Source organism: Macaca thibetana, chromosome 1 (genome assembly GCF_024542745.1).
Source record: "Macaca thibetana thibetana isolate TM-01 chromosome 1, ASM2454274v1, whole genome shotgun sequence".
In the NCBI taxonomy this organism is placed as follows: domain Eukaryota; kingdom Metazoa; phylum Chordata; class Mammalia; order Primates; family Cercopithecidae; genus Macaca; species Macaca thibetana.
Window position 1 is genome coordinate 127,526,813 of NC_065578.1, and position 17,805 is coordinate 127,544,617.

The window sequence follows — 17,805 nt, forward strand, 5'->3', positions numbered from 1 at the left end:
GGGGAAGGAGTTAGGAGACCCGAGGTGGAGGTAGGTGGTCGTGGAGGGACTGGGACATGAGTGGGTTACTGGAATGAGGAGAGCAGAATAAAACAAGCCAGCGGGGGGTGGGTCTGGAGCATGAAGGATTTGGTGCCCAGGAGGGCAGTGCTGGAAGCAGAGGAGTGGATAATGTCAAGGCCTTGTTAAGCTAGAGGTGAGCCAGCAGGGTATCCTGGGGCAATAGTGGGGTAACAAATGGTGAGGGACAGGGATGGGACAAGGCCAGGGTGGTATGACCAGAAGGAGCCAGGGATCCCATCCTGAACACCTCCCTGCCCCTCACCCCTGCCTGTGCCAGGAACGACAAGCTGAAGATCCACATGCGGAAGCACACGGGAGAGCGCCCCTACTCGTGCCCGCACTGCCCAGCCCGCTTCCTGCACAGCTACGACCTCAAGAACCACATGCACCTGCATACGGGGGACCGGCCCTATGAGTGCCACCTGTGCCACAAGGCTTTCGCCAAGGAGGACCACCTGCAGCGCCACCTCAAAGGCCAGAACTGCCTGGAGGTGCGCACCCGACGGCGCCGCAAGGACGATGCACCACCCCACTACCCGCCACCCTCTACGGCTGCTGCATCCCCCGCTGGCCTCGACCTCTCCAATGGCCACCTGGACACCTTCCGCCTCTCTCTAGCTCGATTCTGGGAGCAGTCAGCCCCCACCGGGCCCCCGGTCTCTACCCCGGGGCCCCCTGATGATGATGAGGAGGAAGGGGCACCCACCACACCCCAGGCTGAAGGTGCTATGGAGTCCTCTTAAAGAGGGACGAGGGCCAGGCTGAAGCAGCACAAGGCCGGGGACACCCATGCCAAGCAGTGGGAGCACGCAGGACAGACACAGCAGGGGTCTGGGGCACGGAGCCTTGCTGGTGTCAGCATCAGCCCTTCCTCCCAGAGCCCTCATTCCAATTCCGAGCTAAGAAGGTATTGGGGCAGAGGCTCCCCAAATTGGGGTGATCCCCCAAGGAGTGATACATATATTGTGTATATATTTACAGCTCTATTGTAAAAGTGGGGTCCCTGTCCCCAGCTGCTCCTGGGGAGTAGAAGCAATAATGTATTTCTGATTTGTGGGTCCCACTTCGGCTATGCGGGTTTCTAGGGGGTGGGGGCTTGGGACCAAAGCCTTGCCCCGCCCCTCTGCCCCTTGGGGGTTTTGGCTGTGTAAGGGGGTGAAGGACTGCCCCTCCCTTCCGAGACCCCTCCTTCCTGGTTTCTGTTCCTTTTTCCTGGCAGTGAATTATGCAAAGGGGGCCGGCAAAGGAAGGGTAGGTGGGGGAAAGCCAGGTGGAAGCTTGAAAGACTGGGGGACTGGGCCTGTAAGGAAGGAGCCATCCCAGTCCCCCTCCGCCCTGCTCCCGGCGCTGAGTCATGGGGTCGCGGAGAAGAAGGGGGCAGGGTGGCCTGATTGGCTCGCCCGCCCCTGGGGGCAGTGGAGAGGGGCCCCGCCCAGCTAGGGGAGCCGCTCCGTTCCACTCCCCTCCCTGTCCCTCCCTCCCCGCGGCCCTGGGCAGGGAATGTCTTGTTCCCGCCGCTCCCTCCCCGGGGCCAGAGGGCAGGGCGGGCCGGGCGGCGTCCTACCCTCTTCTCCTCCTCCCCATCTCCTCCCCGCCCAGGTGCGAGCCGGAGCCGCCGCCACCACTGCCGCCCCTGACTCACGCCGCCCCCGGGCTGGCGCAGCGAAGGGTGTGGGACAGGGTGAGGGGTTGGAAGAGCCTTGTGGAGAGCGGGCGAGCCGGCGCCATCTGGCGGCCATGCCCTGAGCGGGCGAGCGCCCCCCGCGGCTACTGGAGCGAGCTGTCTTCTCCTCAGCCACCCCAGCTGGTGAGCGGCGCCCCCTTGCCAAGGCAGTGGGCACAGAACTTCTCGCTTGGCCGCAGGGAAAGGGGCTGCGGACCTGTGGGAAAGTGATCCCCTTCCCAGATCCTTGCCAGCTGGGCTTCCTGTCAGGCAGGGGAGAATAATCCCCTCACTCTTCTCTTAGGATTGAATCCACCCCCATTCTGTACATAGCCTCTTCTGTTGGTCTTGTTGAAATCTAGTTTCAGATTTTTAACTACCCAATTCTGCTGGGGGTGGGGGACACCCCCCCTTCCTCGCTGGGTGCTGGACCCCTTTTGCAGCCTGGGCTCTGCCTTGCACTATTTCCCCTTCCTGGCCTGACGGCTCCTCCCCCTCCTTAAAAGGGGCAGGTTCAGGGGCCCGGTGCTCTTCCTCCCTTCCATGCACCCCCATGCCCATTTGCACAGCTGCCCAGGTACCCCTAACAGTGGGGAGGGGTCACAGGGAGGGGGTAGCGGGACCAGTCCCTGTATCTATTTAAAAAGTGATGATGTAATATATTGGGGTGGCAGGGAGGTCGGGTTGTCCTGGGCCTCATCTTAGCATTTCAGGTGATGGGGGGAGCCCAGGGCTGGGGAGACCTGGGGCCCAGCCCCAGAGAGTGGGGACAATGTGGCCTCCCTTCTCCCTACTTTCGGCTTTCCCAGTCAGTGCCTTAGGGGGAGAGGCACTCCCCCCCTCCTATTCCCTTCCCCCCATCCCAACCCCCCGACCAAGGGTGTAAGCGACAGGAAGAAATAATAATAATTTAAGATTCACACTTGTGTCCACTTTTGGTTTATTTGTGGGGTAGGTGGGAAGGATCAGGAGGAGAGGGAGGTGCGAGAGGGACTGAGGGTTCTGAAGCTGGAGTGGGGGCTGCTTTGGGGGCGGAGGATGTCTCAGGTGGTCTGTGGGGCTCAGGGCTGGTGAGAATGCTAATAGGCTGATGGGCTTCAGGTAAGGGCTGCTGCCCGTGCTTCCTCTGCTGAGGCCCCTTCTCCTCATCCAGGTCACTAGTGAGGAGAGGAAGGGTGTGGCTGGATCACCCACCTTCTGTCTTCACAGGTGCATCCCTGCCCCCTGCCCTGCCCCATCTGTTCAGATCCAGCTCCTGTTCTTTATGAGGAACTCCTGCTCTCTCAGACCCACGAGGCATACCAGCCCATGGCTGTAGATATTTTCTGATTTTAGGCTGATGCTGAGCGGGGGCAGTGACTTGCCTGAGGCCACATGGCTAGGAAGGGCGGAACCACTAGTGACCTCAGTGGTCACACCTGCTCAAGGCTCAAGCTGTCCCCTCTGCTGACCCAGCTTATCCTTTCACTGGGCCCTCTAGAACCTCTGAAAAGAAAGCTTTGCTTCCCCTTCAACCTCTCGACTCATCACGACCTCCACCGTCCCATTCACACTGGAATGTGCCCACTGGACAGTTTTATTTGCAGTCCTCCCAAGAGGAGGTAGCTTAACCTTCTCAAACCCAGCTGGCCCCTAGTGATTTTTGCAAAGCCCCTGGCTGCCATGACAGCTATACAACCAGTGCTGTGGCTGTCTCCTTAGGCCTGCCAGACACCTGCCACATCTGTTTAAGATGCCGGCTCTGGACTCCTGCTGTTTGTATGGTCCTACAACCTCCTCGTTAGAGGACCCATCCAATTCTCTGGCCTCTCAATCCCTAACCTCCTTGGTCCTATTGACTGTCATCTCTGTTCCCACTCAGACGTCCTCCTCAGCCTTGGCCCTTCACTGGATTCATTCCAGAGTTCTTCCCTGGCCATGGCCCCCTCTCTGAGCCCCTCCTGTTCAGGCAGCTCTCCCTCCTGGCCACTGCCCCTGTTCTAACACGTCATCAAGACAGAGACCCTGGGCTGCCCCCAGGGACCTTAGCCCCTCCTCTTCACCAGTCATCTTAGACACTCTTACCAAAGACACCTCAATTCTCACTCCATCTTGTCCTCCTGACCTGCCCAGAAAAAGCCCTCCACCCGTGAATCCTATTCATGGCTACCACACATGCCAGAGAAAATCACATAACCAAGCGCACTGGAGCAATCATTACAGGTTACGGCTTCCAGCATCATCTGAGCCTTTGACGCTACCTGGAAATCCCTTAACCTCCCCAGTCGGCTTCTTTGCACACTTGCCACAGTAGTTCTTTCAACCTCTACCACCCACTCCTTGAAATCTTCATTCCACTCCCAGCCGCCTGCTCTGCTCTCTCAGCAGGTGCTCTTGCCTCCTCCTCCCCAGAGAGAAGCAAGGCCTCCAGGCTGGAGTGGGCTCAGCTGCTCAGGGGAAAGTATACTCTCCCCTCTGCCTCTGCCAGCCTGCTCCTTTCTAAGGCAGGCCACCTGGTCCACCTGGCCCTGGAACCCAAACCTCCCTCCCCAATGCTCTTTTACACTGCCTAAATGCTCAAATCTTCCTGTCCTTAGATCTAGAAAACGCTTTTAGTTTTTAGCTGACTCCCCTTCAAGCTACTTTCTTGCTCTGTGAAGCTAACTCTGTCTTTCTCTTCACCATCAAGCTTACATTTTTTCAAACTACAGCATTCATTAGATGAAAAGCATTATCAAACTCCTGGCAACAGTGATGTAGGAGCCACATACCATATTTCTGAGTCCTTTTATTTTGCATGTATGTATGTACGTATGTATGTATTTAGAGACGGAGTCTCTCTCTGTCACCCAGGCTGGAGTGCAGTGGCGCGATCTCGGCTCACTGCAACTTCCGCCTCCTGGGTTCAAGTGATTCTCCTGCCTCAGCCTCCCAAGTAGCTGGGATTACAGGCGCCTGCCACCATGCCTAATTTTTTGTATTTTTAGTAGAGACAAGGTTTTACCATGTTGGCCAGGCTGGTCTCAAACTCCTGACCTCAAGTGATCCACCTGCCTCAGCCTCCCAAAGTGCTAGGATTATAGGTGTGAGCCACCGTGCCCAGCCTTTCTGAGTCTTCTTTACCTGACAGCCCTCAACCCATCATGACAGATCCAGTTTTGGTCTTCCCAATGCCATGAAAAACATTCCCACAAGCCACTCCAGTGATTTCCTAACTGCCTGTCACCTGTCTTCACATGATCCTACTTGATTTCTATTTTTTTTTTTAATCTTCTCATTTTTCGAGACTAGGTCTTGTACTATTGTCCAGGCTGGAGTACAGTGGCACAATCTTGGCTCACTGCAGTCTCGGCCTCCCTGGCTCAGTGATCCCTCCCACCTTAGCCTCCTTAGTAGCTGGGACTAAAGATGTATGTCACCATGTCCAGCTAATTTTTATATTATTACTTATTTATTTATTTATTTATTGAGACCAATCCTCCCTCTGTCGCCCAGGCTAAAATGCAGTGGCACAGTCTTAGCTCAATGGAACTTCTGCCTCCCAGGTTCAAGCAATTCTCCTGCCTCAGCCTCCTGAGTAGCTGGGACTACAGGTGTGTGCCACCATGCCTGGCTGATTTTTGGAGTTTTAGTAGAGATGGGGTTTCACTATGTTAGCCAGGCTGGTCTTGAACTCCTGACCTTAAGTGATCCTCCCGCCTCAGCCTCCCAAAGTGCTGGGATTACAGGCGTGAGCCACCCTGCCCTGCCAAGTTTTTGTATTTTTAGTAGAGATGGGATTTTGCCATGTTGCCCAGGCTGGTCTCAAACTCCTGGACTCAAGAGATCGGCCCACCTGGGCCTCCCAAATTGCTGAAATTACAGGTGTGAGCCACTGTGCCCATCCCCCCACTTGATTTCATAAGTTTGCCTCTCCTGCTTTCTTGAGCCTCTCCCCTCCCTGTCCCCTCCCACTCTCCCGCCATGCCCTCTGCCAGGATGATCTAGCTCATCCTCTCTCTTACAGTCTCTAGCTCAGCCACCCCCCAAAAATATACCTCCAGCCCGGAGCCCTGCCCTTTTCTAACTACCCCCCTGGGCATCTCCAGCTGGATGCCCTACAGACACCTCAAAGATCTCAAACTGGGCCAGTCGTCTTTCACCAGAACCTGTTTATCTTCCTGCCCTAACACCTGCCCAGGCCCAAGCATAGAAATCCCAGTCACACTCAGCACCTCAGTCCTGAGGCCATCACGAACTCCTAGACTAAGACAAGCTCCTCTCTGACCTCCCTGCTCCTGCCCAACCTCCACTCTGCCTTCTTCGTTTATGGTCTTAAAAGACAAATATGAGCATATCACTTTCCAACCTAAGCTTTTCAAATGACAAGTTAAGGTTCTTGCCCCTCTCTTCCCACCTTGACTTCCAACCTCATCTCCCAGCATTCTCTGAGGTCTCTACCCAGTCACACCCATCCCTTGGGCTCTACCCTTCTGAATGCCTCACATTCTCCAAACCCACACAGGCCTCCCCTTGGAATGCTTTCCTCTACTTCTCAGCCTAACAAACCACCAAGTTGCACCCAAAATCCAGCCCATGGCCAGGCACCATGGCTCATGCCTATAATCCCATAATCCCAGCACTTTGGAAGGCCAAGGTGAGAGGATGGTTTGAGCTCAGGAGTTTCGAGACCAGCCTGGGCAACATAGTGAGACCCCCGTCTCTACAAAATAATAATAATAATAAAATAATAATAAGCCAGGCATGGTGGTGTGCCTGATGTCCCAGCTACCCAGGAGACTGAGGTGGGAGGATCACTTGAGCCCAGGAGGTTGAGGTTGCAGTAAACTGGGATTGCGCCACTGCATTCCAGCCTGGGTGACAGAGTGAGACCCTGTCTCAAAACAAAACAAAACAAAACAAAAATCCAGCTCATTTATCACCTCTTCTATGAAGCCTTCATTAATATGCCCCCTTTCCCAAATTGGCTGTTGTGTCCTCTGTGCTGTCCAGAGTGTACTTCACTCCTTTATCAGGGTACTGTCCACCCTGTTATCTATTCGATGTCACTCTCCCCAAGGGCATGGTGAGCTCCTCCAGGGTCACGGTGCTAACACAGAGCAGCCGCTTGGCAAACCTCAGTTACTTCCCCTCCCCTCATGTCTCTCTCAAGCCCTGGCAAAGGTCCAGACACTCAGGAAGGCCTTTGTAAATGGAACAGAACCTGCTTAGGCCTCACAATTCCCAGGTGCCAACTCCTGCTTCCTGCTCACCTGGACTCGGAAGTGGACTCCACTGAGAGGCTCCTGCCGAGCGCTTCTTGGAGCGGTTGCTGCAGTAACCATGCCTGCTCAGGGTCCTTCCATTGAGCTGCGGCCAGCCATAGCTGAGGGCCCTCCTCATCGCTGGAGTCCCTGGAGAAGACTCTCATCTCAGTGGCCCGCAGACATCCTGGGAGAAGGGTGGCTACTTCCACTGCCCCCACAGACTCCAGCCACCCCATGTCACTGAAAGACTCACAGCTCCAGGTCTAGGTCCCCCTGGTAGGAGAGGGGAGATGCACACACAGAGCAGGTATTGTCCAGGAGGCGGAAGCAAGTGAGGCAGTAGAGACCTGGCGGAGGCCAGGGGGAATGGAGGTGAACCCGAGCTCACCCACCCACCCTCTGTGCTTCCTGGCTGCCAGCCCCTGCCTCCCCTCACACCCCTGGAGGAACCATCCTTGTCAAGGGGTGCATACTAGGGGACTGCTGCAACGTCACTTGCACATAAATCCTATTCATAAATACCCGGGAAAATAAAGGCAAGCATGGAGAAAATGAGCTACCTGAGGGCTCTGTGTAAATGAGAACATGCATAGTAGTGAAGGGAGGGGCACAAAAGGTGAGGTACAAGAGAAGTCCATCAAGGAAGGACCACAGTGGATTGTCATATGCAAGTGGGGTAAGTCTGAGCAGCGAGAGGCACATGCCCCAGCGGGTCTCACCTTGGCAGCCCGGGGTACTGCAGGACACAATGTTCTCCATGTCTCCCTCATCCTGGGGCTGCCCACAGCCCAGGCAGTAGGCCTGATGCAGCCAAAAGTGGCTGACAAATGGACCTAGGCAAGGGCACCTAAGAAAGGGGTCACAGACACTAAGCAGGCCAGACCAGACAGCTTAAGCCTCCCCACTCCAGCACCAACCTCCAAATGGCAGGGAGGACTTTCTGACTTCCTGCAGTACATCCTCCATCCCTCTGACTTCAGCAGCAACCGCTCCATGGCTCTGCCTTCCTTCCTCCCTTCACTCCTCACCCCTAAGAATTCCCATCTCTCACGGCATTAAGGGCATGCAATGGGCATCCTCTTCAACCAAATCTCTTGACACTTAGAGAGGACAGAAATCCATTCCGACTCCTGGCTCTTTTTCTTTCGCCCTTGCCCCACCCCTATAGGAAAGACAGTGGCCTCACCGACTGGCCAGCACTAGGAAGGCACTTCTGTGGCCCTGGTCAGCCGCCCGCCGCCTCACTGATCGGTGCAGGGCAGCCAACAGATTGGTTCGGCGGCTCAGAAGTATGTTGTACAGGTAGGAGATCCTCTCCTGGTGCGGGGAGATCAGGGATGGGGTCCCACTTGACCCTGTTTTGTCTGCCTGGAATGCCCTCTGCGTCCATCTCCACTCCCTACCTTTTCCTTCTGCCCAACTCCTATGAATCCCTCTAAGTTTGGCTCAAATGCCCTTTCCTCTGGGAAGTCTTCTGGACTTGCCCAGGTGGAGTTACCACTCTCTCCTCTGGTTTTCCATAACACTTTTATTCATTCCTAAATAAAAGTGCTTTTTAAATTACAATGTCTTGTTAAAAGCTTGTTAAAAGGTGACCTCAGGATCACCTGAGGTCGGGAGTTCAAGACCTGCCTGACCAACATGGAGAAACGCTGTCTCTACTAAAAATACAAAATTAGCTGGGGTGGTGGCACATGCCTCCACCAGTTACTCGGGAGGCTGAGGCAAGAGAATCACTTGAACCTGGGAGGTGGAAGGTGCGGTGAGCTGAGATCGTGCCTTTGCACTACACCCTGGGCAACAAGAGCGAAACTCCGTCTTAAAAAAAAAAAAAAAAAAAAGGAAAGGAAAAAAAGCTTGTCTGGCCTGCCTCAAGTCTGTGAGCTCCAGACTGTGTCTGGTTCATCTCGGCATCCTTGGAGACCAGCAGAGAGATAGGGGAATATAGTAGATGCTCAGTAAATGATTAGTAAATGAGTAAACCAATGGTGAGGGTTTTTTGTTTGTTTGTTTTGTTTTGTTTTTTGAGATGGAGTCTTGCTCTATGGCCAGACTGGAGTGCAGTGGCGCAATCTCTGCTCACTGCAACCTCCACCTTCCGGGTTCAAGTGATTCTCCTGCCTCAGCCTCCCGAGTAGCTGGGACAACAGGCACGCGCAACCACGCCCAGCTAATTTTTGTACTTTTAGTAGAGACAGGGTTTCACCATGTTGACCAGGATGGTCTCGATCTCTTGACCTTGTGATCTGCCCGCCTCAGCCTCCTAAAGTGCTGGGATTACAGGCGTGAGCCACCGTGCCTGGCCCCGATGGTGAGTTTTTAATTATACCTCAACATGCCAACACTGCCCCCACCATGGTTTTTGTTTTGTTTTGCTGAGACAGGGTCTCACTCCATTGCCAGGCTGGAGTGCAGTGGTGCAATCATAGCTCATTACAGCCTTGAACTCCTGGGCTCAAGCGATCCTCCCTAGTAGCTGGGACTATAGGCACACACCACCATGCCTGGCGGGTTTTTTTTCCTTTTCTTTTCTTTTTTTTTTTTTAATAGAGACAGAGGCTCACTTTGTTGCCCAAACGGTCTCTAACTCCTTGCCTCAACCAGTCTTCCTGCCTCGACCTTCCAAAGTGCTGGGATTACGGGTGTGAGCCATGGCACCAGCTCCACTCTCCAACTCTCCCCCATCTCTCATTCCCCACCCCCCCAACACCCCTGTGATTTTAACAAAACTTTGGAGGTAAATGCTGTCTCAGGAAGCCCCACTCCAGAGGCACCATTTCTCCCAGCCCCATCTTGGGTCCAGAAGTCTGCAGTCCAGGTCATTTGCTTTGGAGTTCAACCAGAGGAGAGAGGGCTGGAGCTGCTGAAGGAATTCAGCTCCCAGAGCCAAAACAGCCAGCCACTAGCTAAGCCCCCTGGGGAGGGGGCAGGGCCTAGCTCCCAGCCCTGGACCCCTCACCTGCTCCCGGGATGGGTAGTAGGAGGCACAGATGACTCGCCGCAGCCGGCTGACATAGCTGCCAAACAGGGTGACGAAGAAGCATAGGCCATACATGACGCCTGGGAGCACAGCAGCCAGTCAGCCTCACCAGCAGGCACAGGTGTCAGCCCACCCCTGATGCCCCCCACACCCTCAGCAGTCTGCACCCCTCATTTCCTGCATGGCGTCCACTCCCCCAGGGCCCTCAGGGTGTGGTTGATACCAATGACTATGTAGCCAGTGCTGTCCGGCTCCGAGGGACGAAGGAGACAACGCCGGGACAAAATACTGATGTTGCCTTGCTGCAGGACATCAAATGCTGACACCAGGTCACGATAAATATTCCCAGCATAGCCAGTCCCTTCCACGGTTATAGACACCAACACAGGACCTGGCACAAAGACACTGTGTGAGTGACACTCATGGCAGTTGCTATGCAGAAAAGCCCACACCTTCTGGAATGAGGAAAGTGGAGCAGCGCAGGTCATAGGATGACTCAGACCCTCGGCTGGGGGCCTCTGATGCCTCAGGCACCCTCATGGTGCCCTGGCGCCTGACCTCAGTTCTGGCTCCTAGGACTGGCCCCATGGTCCAGCTAGGTGGTACTGGTGTCTGGTCTTCCTATCCAAGCCACCACATCTAAGACGACCTTAATGGTCAGTGAGTCCACCCCCCTGGCCTCCATGACCACCCAGAAGCATTTATTTATTTATTTATTTATTTATTTATTAAATTTATTTTTTGAGACAGGGTTTCACTTTGTCACCCAGGCTGGAGTGCAGTGGTGCGATCTTGGCTCACTGTAGCCTCAACCTCCCAGGTTCGAGTGATTTTCCTGCCTCAGCCTCCCAAGTAGCTGGGACTATAGGCACGTGCCACCATGCCTGGCTAATTTTTCTTTTTTTTTTTTTTTTTTTAGAGAGACAGGGTTTCACCATGCTGACCAGGCTGGTCTTGAACTCCTGAGCTCAAGCAATCTGCCTGCCTTAGCCTCCCAAAGTGCTAGGATTACAGGTGTGAGCCACCAAGTCAGGCCCCCAGAAACATTTATTGACTGAGCACTGACTGTGTAGCAGACACTTAACCAAGTGCTTTATTGTTTGGTTTGGGGTTTTGGTTTTTGTTTTTTGGGAGTTTTTTACTTTTTTTTTTTTTTTTTTTTTGAGACAGGGTATCATTCTGTAACCCAGGCTGGAGTGCAGTGGCGTGATCTCAGCTCACTGCAGCCTCCGCCTCCTAGGTTCAAGTGATTCTTGAGCCTCAGCCTCCCGAGTAGCTGGGATTACAGGCGCCCACCACCACGCCTGGCTCATTATTTTGTATTTTTAGTAGAGACAAGGTTTCACCATGTTGGCCATGCTGGTCTTGAACTCCTGACCTTAGGCGATCTGTCTTCCTCAGCCTCCCAAAGTGCTAGGATTACAGGCATGAGCCACCGCAGCTGGCTCACACTCTCAGTTAATGGCTTACCAGGCACTTGACACACTTAATTTATTTTATTTTTTTCTTCTTATTATTTTTTAGACTTAGTTTCACTCTTGTTGCTAGGCAAGTTGCTTAACCTCTTCAGCTTCAGTTTCCTCTTTTTTTGTGCTAGGATTACAGGCATGAGGCACCCACCTGGCCCCAACACACATAATCTAATTTACTCCTTACAGTGACCCAGAGAGGTTGCTACCATTATTATTCCACTGTTCAGATGAGGAAACTGGGCTAGCACAGTGGCTCACGCCTGTAATCCCAACACTTTGGAAGGCTGAGGTGGGTGGATCACCTGAGGTCAGGAGTTTGAGACCAGCCTGAGCAATATGGTGAAACCCCATCTCGACTAAAAACACAACTGGACATGGTGGCATGTGCCTGTAGTCCCTGCTACTTGGGAGGCTGAGACAGGAGAATTGCTTGAACCCGGGAGGCGGAGGTTGAAGTGAGCCAAGATTGCACCACTGTACTCCAGCCTGGGTGACAGAGTGAGTGAGACTCCATCTCAAAAAAAAAAATGCCGAGCATGGTGGCTCACACCTGTAATCCCAGCACTGTGGGAGGCCAAGGCAGGCAGATCGTGAGGTCAAGAGATCGACACCATCCTGGCCAATATGGTGAAACCCCATCTCTACTAAAAATACAAAACTAAGCTGGGCATGGTGGCATGTGCCTATAGTCCCAGCTACTCACAAGGCTGAGGCAGGAGAATCGCTTAAACCTGGGAGGTTGCAGTGAGCCGAGATGGTGCCACTGCACTCCAGCCTGGTGACAGAACGAGATTCTGTCTCAAAAAAAAAAAAAAAAAAAAGAGGAAACTGCAGCTGAAGAGGTTAAGCAACTTGCCTACTAACAGGGCCGGGCGCGGTGGCTCAAGCCTGTAATCCCAGCACTTTGGGAGGCCGAGACGGGTGGATCACAAGGTCAGGAGATCGAGACCATCCTGGCTAACACAGTGAAACCCCGTCTCTACTAAAAAAAACAAAAGACTAGCCGGGTGAGCTGGCGGGCGCCTGTGGTCCCAGCTACTCAGGAGGCTGAGGCAGGAGAATGGCGTGAACCCAGGAGGCGGAGCTTGCAGTGAGCTGAGATCAGGCCACTGCACTCCAGCCTGGGCGACAGAGCGAGACTCCGTCTCAAAAAAAAAAAAAAAAAAAAAAACTTGCCTACTAATAAAGTCACCACCTAATAAAGGACAGAGCTGGGATTTGAACCCCGGCCAATCTGACTCTAGAGCTTGCATTTTAAACTACTCTGTATGCTATAACCTTGACCTAGACACAGGTGTTACTAGGCAGAGGATAGAGTTGAAAGAGTGGCCCACTTGGGGGCTGCTGAGTAACAGTGACATGGGGACATTCAGGCAGTCACCAGGACTGAGGATGGGAAGAGGAGAAGGCTTGGGACCAGGCAGGGAGATGCAGGAGCAGGTCGAGGGGGCTGCAGTGGGTGAGTGGGAGGAGGCTGTCGTGTAGGCACTCACTGCGGGCCACAATCTCCCCCTGCAGCTGGTGCCGGGCCAGGTCAAGCACCCAGAAGACAGCATAGTCTAGGAAGACTAGGAACAGCACGAGGAGGAGGTGTCGGATAAGGTTGAAGGTCTCCAGAATGTAAAAAAACTTCTCCCATTGGGACAAGAAGATGGAGCCTGAGCAGGAGTGGGATGGTCAGGAGAATGCTCCCCAGTTCTCCCGTCCACCAGACCCCAGTTCTTGGAGAGGCCTCCTGCCCCTGATCAGGCTTGGGCCTGTCTGCTCATCGGGAATATGGAAGAGAAAAGCTGTGAGGACTCCGGCAAGGATGGAAAACACTCTTCAGGGGAGGGGGCTCCGTGGCTAGAGGGGAGGGGCCTGCCTATCATCTCCACCTGGCCCTGTGGTCCATTCCAGTCTCAGGAGCCCTCCCTCCTAGGGCATCCCTCATCCCCTTACCTGTCTCCCCACCTCACAGGCAGTCCTCCCCCTCCATATTAGCACTTCCTGCCCACCTGGGGAAGCCCTCCCAACTTGACGTCCCTCGCTCTGTGTCCATCCCCTGATGTCCTGATGTCCAGGGTGCTCCCAGAAGCACCATCTGCCTCTCCTGTCTCTGGCTACTTTCTCCAAGGGTGTCTATGTTCTCCTTTCAGACTGTGGGCTCACCAAGGACTGGGCAGTGTCTTCCCTCAGCCTGAAAGTTCCTTAAGCTCTGGGTCTCCTTCTTCTGGCCCCGCCCCAAGCCCATCCTGAGCCCTGCCTGTGCAGGGGCTTAGGGGCAGGGCAGCGGGGCGGGGGGAAGCCCTGGCCTCCCTGAGCTGGGCTCTCCCTGTCCTCAGGGTCCTCACCCGGTGGGATGTAGCGCCTGGCCTCGTGAGCACTGAGCGGTAGCACTGTGGGCAGCCCTGCCGCGGAGCGCACAGCCTCCATGCGCAGGAATTGGCTGGTGATGTAGATATTGTCATAATGGTCCCAGTTCAGGTAACAGTACCGGTAAAATAGGGCTCTGGGAAGGGGAGGTAGAGCACATATGAGGCCCTTTACCACCCCGGGACAGACCCCACAGGGCATACCCCCTTCAACCCCACTTCAGCCTCCCTGGATGCTGGGGCGGCATGGGGATGAGCTGCTCCCTGCAGCCCTGGCCCTGCACACCCCGCCCCGTGCCACCCGGTAGCGCCTCACTGGAGGTAGAGAAGCACAAGCAGCAGAGGAGTGGTGAACCCCATCAGAGCCAGGGCCTCTCGGACACGGTGCAGCTTCATGCTGACAGCCTCGCGGAGGTCCATGGCTACCTGGGACAGACTCCGAGAGGCATTGAGATCCACAGAGAAGTGGTGGGTGGCTGTCATGTTGAACTCAAACTCCTGACGCACCCGGTTGAGCAACTGAATCACAGCTGGGGCCAGCAGGTTCAGGGGAGACGTGGGCAAGGAGAGTTAGGAGAGGGTGGAGCTGGCCCTGGGGAGGGGCCTGGCACAACCTAGGGGGTGCAGCTCACAGACCAGCTGGGAACCCCCAGTGTTTGGGTCAAGGTGGACTGAGGAGGCGACAAAGCCTCCACATATGGCCATCGCCACCACATGCTCAGCTCCCAGCATGACAGAAGGCATGCAACAGATGCCCCTAAGGAATGATCTTGATGACTTGAGTATGGACCTGAGTGTGGACAGGAGGCCCTGGTTCTGTTTCCAGCTCCTGCTCTCACGGCAGGCTGTGGTGAGGCACTGGCCCTTCGCTGGACCTCAGTCTCCTGATCTGTATTTGTACAGCATGGATATGGGCCTGGGTGATCTCTTGAGCCCCTTTCTTTCTCTTACGTTCTCCTTTATGGGCTGGGAGCACTGGGGGCTGGCCATGGCCACATTGGGATGAGGGAGGGAGACCACTAGGGAGCACCACGTGTGGCAGGAGGGGGTCACTCACGGGTGCCGATGGTCTGGCGCAAGAAGGGCTGAATGTACTTAGGGATGACGCAGAACACCTGGACCACTGATGGGTGGAGTCTGCTGAGTGTCCGAAGGAGGAGCACAGCCAGGTCTGCCCCCCACCTCTGGAGACCTCTTCTCACAGGGCCTCTTTTCGATTTTCCTATTGGCCTCCACATTTGCTCAAAACCTTGTAGCACATCCCTGTCACCCCTCTCTCCCAACACCAGTCCCTCCCTACTGCCCACCCCCACCCCCAATACTGGTCCCACCAAGCTTATTCCTCTCTGTTGCCCCCAGTGGTCCTCCTGGGCCTGTCCTCCCAACTGACCCCCACATTTCCACCCCGCCCCACCACACATAGGCTCCTCCCTGCTGGCATGCCCTGGTTTTCTCACGGCTGGCAAGTCCACAGAGCGCCAGTTTGAAGGGCATGAGCACGTAACACAGATGGTAGGCTTGTGGTATGACCATCATGCAGCTGTCCTTGGCATCATCAAAAACCCGTGCACACTTCAGGTAAGGGTTGCCCAGTTCCGAGTTGCACACATCCCCGATGTGCAGGAGCCACTGCCATACATTCCGGAGAGCCCTGGCTGGGGACAGTTGCAGGGTTGGCACCCAGGGCTGGAATCCTACAGCCTCTTCTCAGAGGTTTGGGGAACAATACCACAGCACCCAGGGTTGGAGAGGCCTGTGGTCAGGGACCTGGCTGTGCTGTGTCCAGTGAGCACTAGCCCGCACCCAGGAGGGGCCTGAAAAGCCCTGGACAGGGATACAGGTGAGGAGACTGAAATTTTTTTTTTTTAGATGGAATTTCGCTCTTGTTGCCCAGGCTAGAATACAATGGAGTGATCTCGGCTCGTTGTAACCTCCGCCTCCTGGGTTCAAGCGATTCTCCCGCCTCAGACTCCCTAATAGCTAGGATTATAGGCATATGCCACCACGCCTAGCTAATTTTTGTATTTTTAGTAGAGATGAGGTTTCGACATGTTGGCCAGGCTGGTCTCAAACTCCTGACCTCAGGTGATCCACCTGCCTCAGCCTCCCAAAGTGCTGGGATTATAGGCGTGAGCCACCTCACCCAGCCTTTTTTTTTTTTTTTTTTTTTTTTGAGACAGAGTTTCACTCTGTCGCCCAGGCCGGAGTACAATGGCACAGTCTCAGCTCACTGCAACCTCTGCCTCGCAGGCTCAAGTGATTCTTCTACCTCAGCCTCCTGAGTAGCTGGGACTACAGGCGCGTGCCACCATGTCTGGCTAAGTTTTTGTATTTTTTGTAGAGATGGGGTGTCACCATGTTAGCCAGGATGGTCTCAATCTCCTGACCTTCTGATCTGCCTGCCTTGGCCTCCCAAAGTGCTGGGATTACAGGCATGAGCCACCACACCTGGTCCCTCCTTTTTTTTTCGTTAGAGATGAAGTCTCACTCTGTTGCCCAGGCTGGATTGGAGTGCAGTGGCACGATCATAGCTCACTGCAGCCTCAAACCCTTGGGTTCAAAAGATCCTTCCACTACAGCCTCCCCAGTAGCTGGGACTACAGACATGCACCATTACATCTGGCTAGTTTTATTTTTTATTTTTTTATAGAGATGGGGTCTTGCCATGTTGCCAAGGCTGGTCTCAAACTCCTGGGCTCAACCAATCCTCCCACCTCGGCCTCCCAAAGTGCTGGGATTACAGGTGTGAGCCACCGCACCTGGCCAAGACTGGGTGCATTTTGAGTCCCCAGGAGTAGACATGCTAATGTGCTTACCTACGTGTTTCACACCATCCATGATTGACCGAAAGAACTTGCGGACCCGGTCAGCCACCTCTTTGGTCTTTTGGGCAATAGCTTTAATCTTGTTCAGGGCACCTGATGGGTGAGGGACAGAGGCACTGTGGAGTCTCCTCCTTTAGGGGCTAGTTCTCAACATTGCCCCTTAAGCAGGGAGTGGAGAGGAGGCCACCGTACCAGAGGTGGGAAGCCTGGATTCTGGGGCCTGGGAGATAGTTAATCTGGGAGTGGAGGAGGCCAGAGAGCAAGGAGAGAGGGTTTAGCTGTGCCCGGAGTCCCTTCCAGGCCCAGATGCTCTGCAATTAGCACCAGCAGAGAAGGAGGCCAAAGGACTATAGAACATGCAGGATGAGGGGGGCAAGGAGGACGTGTGGGAGACAGTGGTGGAGGTGGGGGACTTACTGACAAGGGGCTGCTTGGCCCGCTGTAGCACTTCGGCGGTCTGGTTCAGGGCCAGCTCTGCCCCACAGGCTACAGCCTCGCTAGCCCGGGTGAAGTTGCGTAGAGTGTTGGCACAAGGACCTTGAAGCACCAACCCAAAGGCAGCCACCAACAGTAGTGTCCGGCCCTGCCCTGTGGGCGACAGCTCCGTTAGAACCAAGAACCCAGCCCCAAACACGGCAGCAAGTCCCTTCAGAATATTTCACTTAAGCCTTCAGAATATTTCCCTTAACCTCTGCCTCTCCCATAGCATCTCTCCTGCCCCAGCACCAGCTCCAGGACCCGCCCCCTAGCCCTGGGTGCCAAGCTCACTGGAGAAGGCCTGGGGCAGCAGCAGGAGGACAGTGGCTCGGACCTGGCGGGAGAATCCCATGCCCAGGCTAAGGAAGGCGGCCAAAGTGAGGGTGCCCACCAGGCAGCCCCAGGGGCTGTGCCCTTCCACCAGTAGCTCCAGAAGCCCGTAGGCTGTGGCCAAAGACAAGCCCAGGGTAAAGCCTCCCACGCTGCGAACCACAGCTCTCGCCATGCTAGGCTCCTCTCCCCTCAAGGGGTGCACAACATCCTTCATGACTTTGGGCATGGCCGCTGAGGCCAAATGTCTGCCTGTCTCCAGGAGATGCCCGCTGACTTCCGTGCTCCTGGAATTTCTCACCGTGTTCTAAGGTTCCAAGGGCTTTCACTGCATGTGTCTTGGAATCCCTGACCCAGTTCCAAGGACTGGAGAGGGGATAGGTAGGTCTCTAATCTCCTTCCCCACTTTTTGAAGC

The 17,805-nt window shown here is 54.9% G+C and overlaps 3 protein-coding genes across 11 annotated transcripts in view; 2 read left to right on the forward strand and 1 right to left on the reverse strand.

Annotated features, from left to right (window-relative positions):
* Positions 1-2,646, forward strand: part of ZBTB7B (zinc finger and BTB domain containing 7B) — a 16,178-nt gene extending 13,532 nt beyond the window's left edge. For 7 of the 8 annotated variants that reach the window (XM_050753640.1, XM_050753661.1, XM_050753651.1 and 4 more), the window contains one exon: positions 341-1,126. In XM_050753640.1, the coding sequence (XP_050609597.1) occupies positions 341-806 (466 nt within the window). In that variant the 3' untranslated portion in view covers positions 807-1,126. Of the gene's footprint in view, positions 1-340 lie in introns of all 8 variants that reach the window. The other variant, XM_050753622.1, reaches the window with a different exon arrangement.
* LOC126934771 (translation initiation factor IF-2) lies at positions 1,418-2,646 on the forward strand. Its single transcript, XM_050755568.1, has one exon. It carries the CDS (start codon positions 1,418-1,420, stop codon positions 1,955-1,957), a length of 540 nt encoding a protein of 179 aa, XP_050611525.1. The 3' UTR covers positions 1,958-2,646.
* On the reverse strand, positions 2,643-17,698 carry DCST2 (DC-STAMP domain containing 2). Of its 2 annotated transcripts, XM_050753059.1 has the most exons (15): positions 17,351-17,698; positions 17,000-17,170; positions 16,574-16,675; positions 15,215-15,412; positions 14,815-14,880; positions 14,074-14,287; positions 13,737-13,894; positions 12,897-13,061; positions 10,155-10,322; positions 9,911-10,011; positions 8,138-8,268; positions 7,671-7,798; positions 7,205-7,298; positions 6,958-7,098; positions 2,643-2,883 (listed from the first exon to the last, which is right to left on the reverse strand). In XM_050753059.1, exons 1-15 carry the CDS (start codon positions 17,616-17,618, stop codon positions 2,667-2,669), a joined length of 2,322 nt encoding a protein of 773 aa, XP_050609016.1. In that variant the 5' UTR covers positions 17,619-17,698; the 3' UTR covers positions 2,643-2,666. The 2 variants fall into 2 exon arrangements, with proteins under 2 accessions (XP_050609016.1, XP_050609025.1); XM_050753068.1 differs by lacking the exon at positions 2,643-2,883 and having other exon boundaries at positions 6,997-7,098; positions 7,205-7,224; positions 17,351-17,664.
* Between the last annotated feature and the right edge of the window lie 107 nt (positions 17,699-17,805).